At 51.4% G+C, this 14,663-nt stretch overlaps 1 protein-coding gene across 1 annotated transcript; it reads right to left on the bottom strand.

The window, feature by feature from the left end:
• Positions 1 to 1,031: 1,031 nt before the first annotated feature.
• On the bottom strand, positions 1,032 to 7,676 carry LOC125700929 (rho GTPase-activating protein 32-like). Its single transcript, XM_048962243.1, has 11 exons — positions 7,668 to 7,676; positions 7,120 to 7,201; positions 6,269 to 6,412; positions 5,577 to 5,679; positions 5,180 to 5,312; positions 4,550 to 4,632; positions 4,081 to 4,188; positions 3,017 to 3,117; positions 2,315 to 2,519; positions 1,649 to 1,794; positions 1,032 to 1,459 (listed from the first exon to the last, which is right to left on the bottom strand). Exons 1-11 carry the CDS (start codon positions 7,674 to 7,676, stop codon positions 1,032 to 1,034), a joined length of 1,542 nt encoding a protein of 513 aa, XP_048818200.1.
• Between the last annotated feature and the right edge of the window lie 6,987 nt (positions 7,677 to 14,663).

The raw sequence follows: 14,663 nt of genomic DNA, 5'->3' as shown, positions 1-14,663 counted from the left end.
GAAGGACCTCCAGGGATCACTGAGTCCAACCCCCTGCAAAGCGGGCTCCTACAGCAGGCTGCGCAGGTGGGCATCCAGGCGGTTCTGGAATATCTCCAGACAAGGAGAAGCCACAGCCTCCCTGGGCAGCCTGTTCCAGAGGTGCGCCATCCTCACCGAGAAGAACTCCCTTCTCATCCATGGGCGGAACTTCCCGTGCTCCACTTTACGGCCATCTCCCTTTGCTTGGGGCCGCGCAGGGCTCCTCTCCCTGTCCCGCACACCTCTGGCGGAGCTGCCCTCAGCACTCGCTCCCGTTGTGCCTTGGCTTCCACCTCGCTGCTGCCAGGACAGCAACGGCTGCCACCGAGGTCTGTCGCACCTCCAACAGCCGGCTCCAAACGACCGTTCCCGAGCACGGCAGCTAAGCCAATTGCAGCCGGCGAACCTACTGCGGATGAAGGAATCCCCCGGGGGAGGGGACAGCGCTGACGCTAACCAATGAGAGACTGCCAGGGGTGGGACAGAGCTGATGCTGACCAATGAGACACCAGGTCTGAGTGAGCTCGTCCTGCCGCAGCATGATGGTGACAGGGCTGCAGATGTTCTGTGCAGACAGCCCGGAGGTTGGGAGCCAGGAATGGACGCGGCTGGAGGAGAGAGGTGTTAGGGAGCAGCCAAGGCATCACAAGGCATCCAAAAGCCCTGAAAGGCATCACAAAGCCACCGCCAGGAAGCTTGGGGTTATCACGAGCAGCATCCAGGATGCTAGAGATTATTTGCTACCGTACCAAATGGGAGCTGCAGACACCCCAAAGCCAGACAAAACAGGAACTAACCCCGAGCTCTGCTTCATGCACCCCACAGCATCAGCACTGCAAGCTGAAGTGCCTCATTGTTTGTTGCATTCATCCCAGTCCTCATGAATGAAGACTCCACAGGCAGTCAAGGCGTTGAGTGAGCACAAGTGTGCTTTTATTATTAAAGGAAAAGACAGGAGGGCGTGAGAGGTCCAGGTAAAGATGGGAATCCTCCTCTCTTGGATGGAAAGGTCACAGAGAGAGTGGCTCAGAGCTCTCAGAGCCGCTGCATGGTGCCTGGGACTGGAGGCCTGATTCTAAGTCCCCCTCCAAGAGGCACGGCTTCTCCTCACTGTTGCTGACCTGCTCCTGCACAGAGGTGCTGCTGTCAGGGCACTCAGGCTGTGCTTGGGCTGGGCTGCACTGCAGAGGCACCGGGTCACAGTCCAGGCTGGTGCCTGTGGTTTCTGGCAGGCTCAGGTCAGCATCTTCAGCAGAGCCGGGAGAAATGAGGGCTAGGACTTGGATGAGCTCCTCGTGTCTGTCACTGTTGTTATGTGGCAGGCTGTCAGCTGATCCACAGCCACTTGTGCTTCCTGCAAGCTCTCCATTGGTGGAAGCATACAGCCCAGCATCGCTACTTGCTCCGGCTCTGCTCGGTTGACAAGAGCTCAAATCACCTATAAAAGAATGAACAGGGGTTGGTGTCAAACTTCCACAAGCTGAATTATGAAAGTGGTTCTTGATCGGGGGAGAACTGAAGGTGTCAGGTACGGGCTGGATCGCTAGAAGGAGATACAAGCCCACTGACAGCAAGAATTCTACCTTGCTGAGAAGCAGGGTGTTGAAAGCAGGATTTGCACCCTTACCTGCCAGGACTACAACGTCTGTCTCTGTGGGCTCCCTGGGACGGCACTGCGGTTGGCGTTTGGCCCCAGAAGATGGTTTTCCCAGGCTGAAGCAGGAACACCAACAGCCACCTGGTGATTCCTTCATCCTTCCCAGTGGACTTGGTCTGGAGAGAAGAAACAGGGAATGGTGTGAGTTGTGCATGGAACTCCAAAAGCATCTCTGACTCTGACACTGACAGCTCATCAGCCCCATCTCACTGCCATGTCTAGTTTCTCGTACCAGCAGGTCTGACCAACAGCTCTGCTTCGAGGAGAACCAGAATTGGATTCAGGCACGTGGCCCTGAAGTCCGGAAAACCCCAACGTTTCCAGGTACAGCCAGCACAGGCCAGGACAGATGTCAGCGTGGCTTTATGCAGCTCGTGACTGCCTGCCCAGCAAGGAGGGAATGCCAGCCTTGTGTGGCTAAATGCAGCCCGGCGGGCAACTGAATGTGAGTTCTGTCGCACAGTGCAAAGGGAGTGGAGATTCACTGCAACACTTCAGGCACCATCAGTTTAACAGAGTTTCAGCAAGCTTTGGCACTAGAAATAATGGGGGGAGAAAAAAAAAAGCACGAAAAGGAACCACAAAAACCCACCAGAACAATGATGATAAGGTACTGGAAAAGGAAGTCCTCTTTACCTTTCAGATGGAAAGTCAATGACTGTGTGGAATTTCCCCCGTACAGCTGTGGGGCCTTCTTCCACTTCCATGTCCGTGCTCTCTGTCACAACCACAGGAGAGCTGCTGTGGCCTCGCCTCCATGCCTGCGCCTCCTCCACGCTGAGCAGCTCTGTGGCAGGAGAAGACGCCCGCACAGACTGGGGCCCTGAGAGAGAACTGTGCCCTGTAAGGGAAAACCACAGGTGAGAGCCAGGATCGGAAAGTGGCAGCACAGCCATCACAGGTCCGGGAGCTGCTGTGTTTTCCTCAGACTTGCCACTGGAAACCGAGCCACTGGAAGAAGAGCAGCTCAAAATAACCATGTGCTCAGAGGTGTGTCTATGGCAAAGGACGCAGTCATAATTAGGAGCAGCTCCCTGTATCGAAACAGGCAAAAAAAATCCCTAGAAAATGGGGGCAGGGAACTGAGAAAGCTTCGCTGCCACACTTTCACCATGCTTCACCTGCTTGCAAAACATCATAATGATGGTGACAATTTTCTTCTTGTCACGTTAGGGCTTGCACATTCTCAGCATCCAGCAACAGGACGCCATATTCCAATCTAAGCCCAGAAGTCTGCTGTCCCCTCCACGGGGAAATTGTATTTCAGAGATCTTGGAGAAGGCCTGCATTTGATCCAGGTGTCTGACCAAGATAAAGCTAATGGAGGAAGACACTCACCTGCTCCATCTGCCATGTCAGGTCCACATGTGGAGCAGAAGAGGATGTCTGTGTGGTCGATGATGAATTCCACCACTGCCAACTGCGTCTGCAGTTCCATGCTGTCAACGGTTTATGGGCTGGTCCAGCCCAGTTCCGTGACCAGCAGGGCGGAGGGATCTGCAGATCCGCGCCTCTGGGAAAGGGGAAGCAGGGGACCCCAAAATACTTGAAAACAACAGCACTGATCTGAGGTGAAACAAATGATTTTACTAAATATAGTATTAGTAAAATACAATGAGAGAGAGAGAGAGTCTGTTTGAATTGTATAGACCTCACCACAATGCTGGGGTGAGAAGTGCAGTAGACGGCGAAGCGCAGACAGCAAAGCGCAGACAGCAAAGCGCAGACAGCAAAGCGCAGACAGCAAAGCGCAGACAGCAAAGCGCAGACAGCAAAGCGCAGACAGCAAAGCGCAGACAGCAAAGCAGAAGAATCAGGTGACCTTGCTTGGAGTTATATCCCCTTGCTGACCGCAAAGTCTCCTGGGGAAAAGTAGTTCTTCTCCGACAGACGAACATTCGGCAGATATCAAACCCCACCCCCAGTGCATTACATGATGTTATGGTGTGGAATACTGATGACCAAAAATCATAAAACCATGACACATGCAGGCAGCTATCCCGCTGGCGCAGGCAGACTTGCTCTGCTGTGATCTGCAGAAAAGGCAGGTTTTAGAAGTCATTCAGCCAAAATCGCTTCCCCAGGACTGAATTACTGCAGCTCAAAGCTGTCACATTTGTTCTCTGGAGACTTTCGCAGTGGGCAATCAGTGATGCCACTGAAGAAGTTCTCCTGGCTGATCAAGGACACACCAGTCCCATCTAAACAAGAGAGCAGCAATGCTCAGCTAGAAATTGTGCCCACGTGGGGTTGGAGAACAGTCCAGGCTCCTGCTCTGCTGTCAGCCACTCACTGCAGATTTTACAGGAGAAGAGCACATGTGGTGGAGAAGAAGGGAGGACTGCTTTATTCTACTGGAGAACAGATGTAAGCGTTCTGTTGAAACGGAAAAAGAAGTTTACCTTAAGAGGTTTGGAGCCCACACAGTCGCTAAGTTCTTCGCATGCATGTTTGTGGTGGAGCAGTGCCCAGCCAGACAGGCCAAGTGTCTCATCAGATACGCCAGGGTCCTGGGAAACAAGAGTGGCAAATGTTCAGCACCAGCCAGCATGCCGTGCTGCGACTCACAAAGCAAACCTCACTTCGTGCTAGTTGCTATTATTGCTACTGTCACTGAAGATGAAGTAGATCCAACTTGACCAAGTGCCACGCTGCAGCACCCAGCACCAGCACAGCACAGCCGCAGCCATCAGCTGCACCAAGCGTGTCCCTGTGCCCAGGAACTCACCCCACAAATTAACCCCGTGTAGCCTTCAACCGCTTCAGCACACCCAGGCATCCTGTTGCTCACGTGAGACAAAGCCTGGAATCGCACCAATGCCCTCTGAAGTGCAGCAGGGCTGAGCTCTGCAGGCTGAGGGCAGCACTGACCTGTAGTGAGGAGCGGGCAGCTGCTGGATGGCGTCCTGCATTCTGACCAGCCGCTCCTCCTCCGTAGTGGCACCAGCAGCATCCTGGAAAAGGGCAGAAAGGGATTGAGACACAAATCAGGCGACATACCTGCCGCAGAGTCAGGAACCATGGGCACAGCATGCTGCTGATCAACACAGGGACAGATTTTAGGCATTCCAAGAGGCTTCTGGGGAACACAGTGGCACGCAGCTGGTGCCACCACGGCCAAGGAGTCCAAGCACCGGGCCGGTTTACAGCCTGGTTGGGCAGCTCAGCTCCTCGCAGGGGGCATTCATCTCCAAGTACCCTTGGCTATTAATCCCATTCCCGTTCCAGAAATAGTTGGGAAATAGAAAAAGAAAAAACAACAAAAAACAAGGAAAAACAACAATGCAGGAATTCTCGCAAGCATTATGAATATGGAAATAACCACCTCCAGGGGCCACCAGAAGTGGCATCAGCACGATGCAGGATGTGGCAAAGACATGTGAGTAAACCCCGTGGGGCTAACAGAAGAAGGGCCTCAGAGCTGGGGCATGGGGCACTGCTGCAGCCATCTCCCAAGAGGCCCAGGGAAGAGGGGAAGGAAAGGCGTTGCCTTGTGCTTACCGAGAACTTGTCGTACAGCTGGTCGGTCAGCAGGGGGTTCGGGAGCTCCCTGAAGTACATTTTGCAGAGGGAGCTCGCGCTGTGAACGTCGCGGACGGTTAGCTCAGGAACCTGCTCAGACTCAAATTCCTGGCTGCAGAGAAGGACACGAAAATGGTTGAGAAAGAGGAAAGCAAGTCAAAAGCCACACCCAGTGCAATCAAGAGTTGGAAGGGCTTCCTGATGTACAGGAGAACACAAACACTCGGCCACCAGCACCACGTCAGCCGTGCTGGATGGGATGTTCCCAAAGGAGACCTTCTCTTGGTGCTAAGGCATTGCCCACAGGCCTCTGAATGCCCGCAACAGGGCACGTGCCCCTGCTGGCAGCTGTGTCTGTCAGTCGCAGCACTCTTACCGCAGTCTCTGGACGTTGGACGCCACGCCGGACAGGCGGTATATCCCCTGCACCACGCCATGCTGCTCGATGAACTCGGCGCAGCTCTGGAGGACCTGGGGGACTAAAGAACACGTGCCGGCGGTTACTGGAGCTCCTCATTCAAGTCCTGGCTCAGGCTGCGCTCCCGCCACATCCCATCCACTAAGCCCAGCCAGGCTACTGCTGTGTTCTTCCTTGAAGGGGACAGCTGTCAGAGACACCTCTGCAGGAGCTGGTGAGGAAGCTGGACAGAGATGTGTTCTTTGCATTCCAGAAATGCCAGGACCTAGGAATCAGCCTGGAGAAAGTAATTCCGGGGAAGCCGCAGACATTGCAAGTCCCATCACAGCTCCCACGGGAACGGAGGTGGAAAATCTCACGCCCGGAAGGAGCTGGGAAACTGATGCAGGACACTCTCTTTGGCCAAAAGGCTTCCTTTCTTTTCAGGCTACCAGGGCATTGGCTTACAGGCTTTGCTTTAAGCAAATACAAATGTGCTGGTCCCTTAGGAGCATTTACCTGGCAGCCATCACCTACTCGTTGATCTTTCAGTCGTCAACTCCCATTCCCCGTTTCTCCACTGGTATCAACCTGCCCCTTGCTAGATACCATCTCCCTTTCATCTTTAGGTTCCCAAACAGGGAGGCTCTCAGGAATGGGCTGTCCCTTACCATCACGACCAGAGTGGAGAAGATGCTCTCCCAGGTCACGGCCGAACACCCTCTCCTTCTCCACCTCCCGCTCTTTCCGTTGCTTTGGGCGGGCCTTCACCACGGAACGAAGGAAGGTGAGGAGCCTGCCGCACTTCTTTGGCACTGCACAACAAAAGGAAGAAACCAGTTCATCTCAGGTTTGGCTCCATTGGACGAGGCCGAGCACAACACATTCTACAGAGCACCTCAAAATGGGAAGAACATGATGAGCAAGTGCGTACCAAAATGGATTTTCCCCATCCTTGGAGGAGTCCAAGGCCAGACTGGATGGGGACCTGGGCAGCCTGGTCCAGTCCCACATTAAATGTGGAGCTTGGTTGGCAGCCCAGCTTGAGGCAGGGGGCTTGGAGCTTGATGATCCTTGAGCTCCCTTCCATGCCAAGCCATTCTACAAGGATTCTAGGATTTCCCCAACTCCAGTCATAAACACAGAAGGACTGGGCCAAATCTCTGCACGTTCTGATGGAGTTTAATGCACTCCTCTTGCTTAGCTTGCTCAACCTGGGCATTAAGGACCCTCTTGAAAAGCCACGTTCTGATCAAGCACAGAAGCACTAGCACAACCAGACCTCTATCTGTCCACCAGGGACGCTGGCTGTTCTCAGCCTCGTACTGACTTGCAGGAGAACTACCTTTGCCTTCCCTCATTCTCACTGCCTACAAAACACCAGCCATACGCCCCGTGCTATGCATGAAGGATCATCAGCACAGAGGATAACGTGGGAAGGATAAGGGAGGTATTAAACACGCAACACACCCAAAAAAGACTCCATTTTGCTTCCCTGCACCACCAAATGTATCATCCGTACCTGGCTTTGGCACTGAATTGATGAGAGACTCCGGGATTTTTCCGTTAATGAGCTCCACACACTCCCCAGGGAAAAATCCAACCTGTAACAAGAAGAAGACAGGTGTGATACTGAAGGCAGCGTTTCTCAGGCCTGAACTGTTCAAACATCACATTTTCCTCATAACGTGCCTGCCGGATGCTCCGTAAGACAATCCAACAAAAAAATGGCCTGCTTAAAATTAATAATTATTCCAAACTGGCAGGCAAATATCCATAAAACTGTGTATGGAGCGGGGAAAGGACAAGTATGCTCTGCACCCCTAAATCTCAAGCGTGCCCGAAGGGAAAGACTTCATACGGAAGCTATATATTATGATAGATTGATGCAGCTAGATCTGAGTTTGCACAGCCTATGAACTTTCTGCTTGCTGACTGAGATGCAGCTGCCATCCCCAGCTCTGAGCTACCCAGCGTTCTGCAGCCAGCAGCAGCAAGCACACAGAGGCTCTGTTACCCTGCCTCATCTCAGCTGACAGGCAGCGACTTCCTAAAAAACACTGACTTCACCTTCTGCATGGGTGCAAGCACAAGAGCTCAGAGACACTGAAACACGTGTCCTAGCTGCTGCATTTCCAAAGGTGCGGTTCAGTGGCCGTGACCTGATGCATGCTGTGAGGGCTCTTCTTTCTAAGTTAATTGAGGAGGCAGTTTCCTACAAAGACCAACTTTCAGCTCTGGCCTAAGCCCACAGCAAAATGGAAAGTCCTCTGACACCAGCACAAGGAAACCATTTTCCATGAGGAGCCATGCTGTGCAGGCAGGGCAGCTCTAAGCTGAGATTCCTGCCTCGACTGAAGTTGCGCTCTTACATCTGAAGCTTGTGCCTACCTGAAAGCCGTGCTTGCCTCTTCAGCGGGGGCTCAGCTCCTGAGGCGGCATATCGATGATGCACACGAGGTCTCCCACCTGCAAGAGATTGCAACGTCAATCCCAGCTTCAGCACGGCTGGGAGGAAAGCGCAGCTCAAATGACTGCATTCTTCTGCACTGCCCAATATCGTCAAGCTTGAGAGCCATTGCACCAGTGCAGCTCTTCAGGCATTTGCAGTCGTACAAATGAATGTGGAGGTGGAAGAGTCACTGCAATACACAACATACATAATTCAGCTGTTCAGTATGAAATGGTTCTCAGAAGCAGCAGGCTCTTTGCCAAAGGGAGAGCTCCAATTAAACCGCAGGCATAAGTCAGCGGAACAGATCCTGAACAGATCTGCACACTCCATACACTGCTCTGCCATTGCTCAGAGACCAGGCTACCACACTGGGCAGTAGCTCTTTGATCACAAGATTCCAATGCCAAATAGAGCCATAGTTTATTGATGGCTGAACTCCTCCCTGCATCCAACCCAGTGCAAGTCTAATCTGGAACCGCATCTGCTGGGCTTCACCTCACCAAACATTCTGAAGCTGTCTGAGAATATTCCTGATAGCTTCACATGTTATACTCTTCTGTACAGGACAACAAGGAACGCCCTTAACTGCTTACCTCCAAGGAGAGTTCACCCGGTGCCTGGGCAACGTATCTCTTAATAACGTGGGCAGCAGCAATAGCTGGGATATTAAGAGATGACTCCTCACAGACCAGCAGGGGCTTCCCGTTGTTCTCAGCCTGAAACAGAGAGCACAGGCGATGGTGAGGAGCTGAGGGCAAACGAGGAGGATTTCAGGCTGAGGAGCACGTCAGCAGAGAAAGCTGCAGGAAATGCACTCGGTCCTTATCATGGGCACACAAGAAGGAACGGCAAAGCTAAGAACATGCCCGCAGCAAGGAAAGAAAGCCTTTAAGGCAGCTTTTCAGTGACACTGATAGAGCCGCAAGGATTCGCTCTCTCTTGAAAAGCAGGAGAGCACATCTGCGGCTCACTCTGCTGGCTCAAATCAGGGAACAAAGACCAATCAGAGCTCCGTACTCTACCTCCATCCGTGTCATGTCAGGCCCACAGCTGATCTTGCTGCACGCGACGCCCATCACAGCAGGCACGACAAGCTGGAACTGAAGAGAAACACGCTCATATTTTCTCTCTTCACACACCACAGTATTGAGAGACTACTGGAGAACTACCCTTGGCTATCCTCTGGCACAGGCAGGTGCTCTAGAAGCAACCACTCTGTTCACCCACACGGGACCAGTGTCCCATCAAAGCTGGGTGAGGCTGTGTTACCAAACATGGTGCGACACAGTGCTGGTCAACCACGTGGGGGGACAAAGCGTGGCACGTACCTGGCAGGAGATCAGAACAAGGTAGACAATTCCTTGAACTCGCAGCTGTTTCTTGTCACTTTGCTCTGTTCTTCCACGAGCGAAAGCTGCACCAAGGGAGTGGGTAGAGGAGAGAGAAGGAACAGGTCTGTGAGCTTGCACAACGTAGCAAAGATGACAAGGGAAAAACCATGGGACAAATGCCATCTTTGTGGATCGCTTGGGAATGCAGGTACTGGGTGAAAGTTACATCTGATGGACAAGAGTAAGCAGTATGAGCTGCCAGGAGCTCCGCCAGCCAGCAGTTCTCAACACCTCACTGCCCACCCGTCCATCCCATGCCGTCTCAGCTTACCTACAAGATGCTGCACAAGACGGGGTGAAAACGAAAGCACTCAGTTGCTGCACAAGGGAAACAAGCGAGCTACTCACGCAGAGCTCAAGCGCTCCAATGAAGGGATGCAGCACGCACTGCTCCTCCCCTCATTCCAGCCGCTTGTGACATCACTAAGGGCCACCAGGCTGCTCCGCCATGACAACAGGGTGGGGAGGCAAGACCACGTCACAGGACCAGAAGATTCCAACACGGCACCCAACATTATAGAATCAGCAGGCGGTTGGAATTCTACCTCAGCCCAATCCTGCAGAAGCTGCCATGCGGTTGTCATGACCACAGCTCAGGACCCAGCACTTGCTCCTGTGCAGCCTCGTACGGCTGGCCTCAGGCCGTCCCTCTGCAGGGCCTTCCTGCCCTCGGGCAGATGGACATTGCTTCCCAACAGCGTACCTTGCAGCGCAGGGCCTATGTACAATCCACACTGGACTCCTATAGATCTCTATCAAGCTATCTATACCTAGACACACAGTCACCACTACCATCTTTTTTCTTAGTCTTGAGGTACACCATTCAGCTGTTTCATTGCCATCAAACAACCCCACTGACGGCACACTGCTGACACAACGTCCTTGCAAACACAGCAGCAACTCCTGGCACCGATAGCTCCGGGTACAACAAGCACAGGGCTCTGCGTTGCTTTGGATGCAGTTGCAGCATGGATCTGAGGGCTTTGTGGAAGGGGATATATTGCAAATTGCACCGACGTTTTCAGACCATTTCTCTTTCGGCATGGTCCCAGCACCTGGCATGCTGATCATCATCCTGAATATACATTTTGTCAAAGTTCTACAACTAATGAAATAGTTCCTTACCAAACACAATCTGATCACTCTTCTGGCCATATTTTGTTCCAGCTACCGCTTCCTGCGGGTGGCACCAACAGCGCTGCATCACCTAAAGCTCTCTGCTCTTACAGTTCTCACGCTGTCTGATCAGTCCTCGTGGCCTCAAAACTCTCTCATGCCACACGTGCCACATTCTGAGGCACAGAATATATATCACACTACTTCAAAACGCTTTTTTTTTTTTTTTTTTTTTTTTTTTTTTAATATAAAGACACTAGGGATAATCATCTGGAGCTAGAGCAATATGAAAAAATTCCCTTCAGTTCAACCATAAGCCTGCCCCATGGACTCCAGAAGAGCTCTAAGAATATGGAGGGTGGACATGGATGGCAGCTACCATAAGAGTAAGCAATGAAAAATGAGGTTGTGAGCCACGCTGTGTCATTGCATCTGCGGGCAGTGATTTCTCCTTGGACTGAGCAGAGTGCAGATGTAGCCTGAGAAAAGAACTTAGGATCATTCAGGAAAAGCAAATGAGTTGAGTAATTAATTGAAGAAACTCACGTTCTAAAGGTACTTAGAAGGAGAGAGTATTTCCCAACAGAATGGGTTTAACTGTCTATTCCCTGTTTTGTTCGACAGGTCTACTCTATAGATTAGAGTTAGGTCTACTCTATAGAGTAGAGCTTAGACTGACCTGAGAGGGCATGCTTCAGCACACCCCAGAATTTCCAGTTTCCAAATCGTCCAGGCAGCGCAAGTGCAGTGTACGTCTCCCTTGGCACAGACATCAAGCTTTTCTTCCTATGCAATAAAACACGTAGCAAGTCAGAAAGGACTCGTGAACGTGAAACTCATTTTGCACGCAGCGTTAGAATATAGCTAAGGCACCTCCACTGAGATGAGCAAGCTTTGGTTTGGGTTTGGGCTTAAAGGCTGCCAGCTTAGATAGAAACACTGCCATTCGGAAGGCTAAGAAACCTTGGCGCTTAAAATTCCTGGAGACTTGGAAAGTTCTCAAAGAAACCTTGAAAAGCTGCCTTGAAGTATTCCTGTTGAAAATTGCTGGGATGCCTTACCACATCATTCACCAGGACTATTCATAGCATCCACCATAGATTAAATCAGCTTTAAAACCATGCATTGTAATTAACGGCAATACTTCCTCCCTGTGGATCTCAAGCCCTCGTGAGTGACTGGAATGGGGGGCGGCAAGGGGATTCTGGTGCCAAGCTGAACATCTATCCAGAAATCTGTTCTCCTGAACTAAAAATACGGGCTAAAGGAAACAAGGCGTGTGTTCATCATTACACTGACTGCATTGGAGTGTGCTTTTGTGCACACGTGGATCTAGAGACATCGCTAAGAATTTAATTGGTCCACCCAATCCTTAAGCAACTCAGTAATTCAAGACACCTAACAAGGATGGAGGCTCAGTGGGCCATGGGCAAAGCAGGGAGGACAGAGGCAGGAAGCAGGAAGGAGTTCAACTCCAGTTCTCCAACACAAAAGACTGGGAGAGCTGAGTCAGCACCACGGGAGGAGTTACGACACAGCTTGGGAGCTTACAGAGAGACCTGAGATTGCCAAAGGACGGCACCAGGGTAACTCTCACCAGTCCTGTGCAGGGGTTTCATGGATGCTTGGGATGCTGACTTCCACTGCCTGGGTCATTGGTAGGAAGTCCAGGTGACAAAGGCTCCTTCTGCCTGGGTAACGCTTCTGTGGTTCCATGGTTATGACTGAAAAAAAATTAAAATTAAAAAAAATAGCATGCAACCCTATAAAATTTACCTCTCTGCTCTTCTTGTCAGCACGACATCTACGATGAGCATTACACGTCTCTGCACCTGATTGAAAAGTCATCCAAGCCTGTGTTCCACACAGCTTCATCTCAGTGTCAAAAAGAAACACACACACAGACGTTTACAAGATTCTTTGCACAGATAAAAGCGCGGGGTGCACGTGTATTCTCTTCAGTAATAAGTAGTAACGTAGAATCCAAAGGTAACTTTTCAGGAACTAGATGAAAGAAAGGTCAATGAAAAAGAAATATGGGATTAACTATTTTCATCTAAAAAAATCCTTGCTAAACCTCTCCCCATCGAAAAGGAAGCATGCTGGGCACTGTTAGCAGCAGCTCAGAGAACATCTTACACTGCAAAACGCTGCACATTCTTTTTGTCCACAGGCCCCTCGTTTCTCTAACTGGTGTCAGACTCACTCAAAATACATGCACCAGAACGGTCATTCAGTCCTGCTGAGGTAGGAACCCACTGCTGGGATGTCCCCCAGTCCTGTTCCCCGCTATTTCCAGCATCGGGGGGGGAGAAAGGAAGAGCAACTGACTTCACCTACCCAGGCTTCTGCATGGCCTCCAATACGGTCTCACACCACAGGGAGAAGCATGGGGGAGAGCTCTGGTGGCTGCAGAAATCAAGGTTGCCCCTACGATGGTACTTTATAACAACATGCCTTACTGCACACGAGACATGAAAGACAAGGTTAAGGTTAAAAGCCTCCACTCCCCATGGATGTGGCTGTCTGCACAGACAACAGCTGCCTGCTGTCCAACAGAGTGATGCTCACCCAGCAAAGCTCTCACCAGCGGATGCCTTTCATGGAAACATAAAATTAGCAAGCATGGAAAAGATCTCCAAGATCATCCAGTCCAACTGTCCACCTACCACCAATATTTCCCACTAAGCCACATCCCTCCGGACAACATCTAATGTTTCTTGAACACCTGCACGTCTCTGGGCAGCCCGCTCCAGCGTTGGACCACTCCTGTGGAGAAGCGTTTCTTAACATGCAGCCTCAATCTCCCCTCGTGCAACTTGAGGCCGTTCCCCCCAGTCCTATCACTACTTACTTAAGAGAAGAGGACGACCCCCACCTCAACATGACCTCTCTTCAGCTATCTGTACAGAGGGATAAGGTCTGCCCTGAGCCTCCTCTTCCCCAGACTAAATAATCCCAGCTGCCTCAGCCGCCCCCCATAAGACTGGTGCTCTACACCCCTCACAGCTTCACTGCTCTTCTCTGGCAATATCTCGGGGATTCAGTGTCCTTCTTGTAGTCAGGGACCCAGAACTGAACACAGCACTCAAGGTGAGGACTCACCAGAGCTGAGTACAGGGAATGATCACATCCCTGCTCCTGCTGGCTCCAGCCCTTTGCACTGCACTTCCAATCTCAACCATCCCTTCTGTGGTAGCGCTTGCATCCTGACTTAGGGCTGGAGCTCAAGAGCTCAACACAACAGGAAGAACACAGCATGCAACTGGAAGATGCATCTCAAAGCCGACAAGAGTCAACTGTCTGAACTTGGGCACAACTCACCAACCGAGAGCCAGGCCTTGCCAACTTGACTCATCTGAGCACATCAGAGGGGGCTGCACATCAGACCACAAGCATCCATTGCAATTGCAGCTCCACGTAGAGAAGAATGCCAATTAACAGGTGTGAATGAATTCACTCACAAGCTGCACAGCGAGTTTGTTCTTCATTAAAAAACCCACGTGGATTCCTAAGCCAAAAAGAGAACAGCAAGAGCTAATAGTGACGGAAGAGGTTCCTGGTCCTAAACCTCATCCTCTTACCCCAGTTTTCCTTGCCTCGCACCCTACCCCAACTCCTGGACAATGCCCACAGCCTTAAACTCAGACCTCAGATCCATGAGCTGAACATGAACAAATCTACCCCAGAGCAACAGGATGGCAGACACACAGCGGAAGACAACCAACCTGCAAAAGCAGCTCCGTTGGGGTTGGTCCAGATGTTTGTATGCTCCCTTCCATGGCCCAGGCCAAGCTTGCTGAGCTGCTCCTCCTTTGTGCAGGGGGAGAGCGGTGCAGATGCTATGTGCTGGCTATGCATAGCGTGCCTTTGACTTGATTTTCCTCTCTCCATCTTCCATTAGCAGTAAGCATTTCAAATCTTTCCTCATGAAAAAATCACCTATGTAAAAAAGAATTGGCAATCTTGCTTTTGAAGTTTCCTTATTTGTACAACTTGATGTTTTAAAGCAGAAGCTCACCTAGCAGTGACCTACCTTAGACAAGCCCAACCTGCAGGGAAAAGTCATTCCTCTGGGTGCAAAGTCTGCAGACACATTTCCAG

This window comes from Lagopus muta, chromosome 15 (assembly GCF_023343835.1).
Source record: "Lagopus muta isolate bLagMut1 chromosome 15, bLagMut1 primary, whole genome shotgun sequence".
Lineage (NCBI taxonomy): Eukaryota > Metazoa > Chordata > Aves > Galliformes > Phasianidae > Lagopus > Lagopus muta.
This window is presented reverse-complemented; position numbering and strand designations above follow the sequence as displayed.

Coding starts and splice junctions, on each gene's coding strand:
- LOC125700929 (XM_048962243.1), bottom strand. Junction 5,313..5,576: donor TCCAACGTCCAGAGACTGCG/GTAAGAGTGCTG, acceptor CCTTCTCTGCAG/CCAGGAATTTGAGTCTGAGC. Junction 4,189..4,549: donor CTGCCCGCTCCTCACTACAG/GTCAGTGCTGCC, acceptor CTTGTTTCCCAG/GACCCTGGCGTATCTGATGA.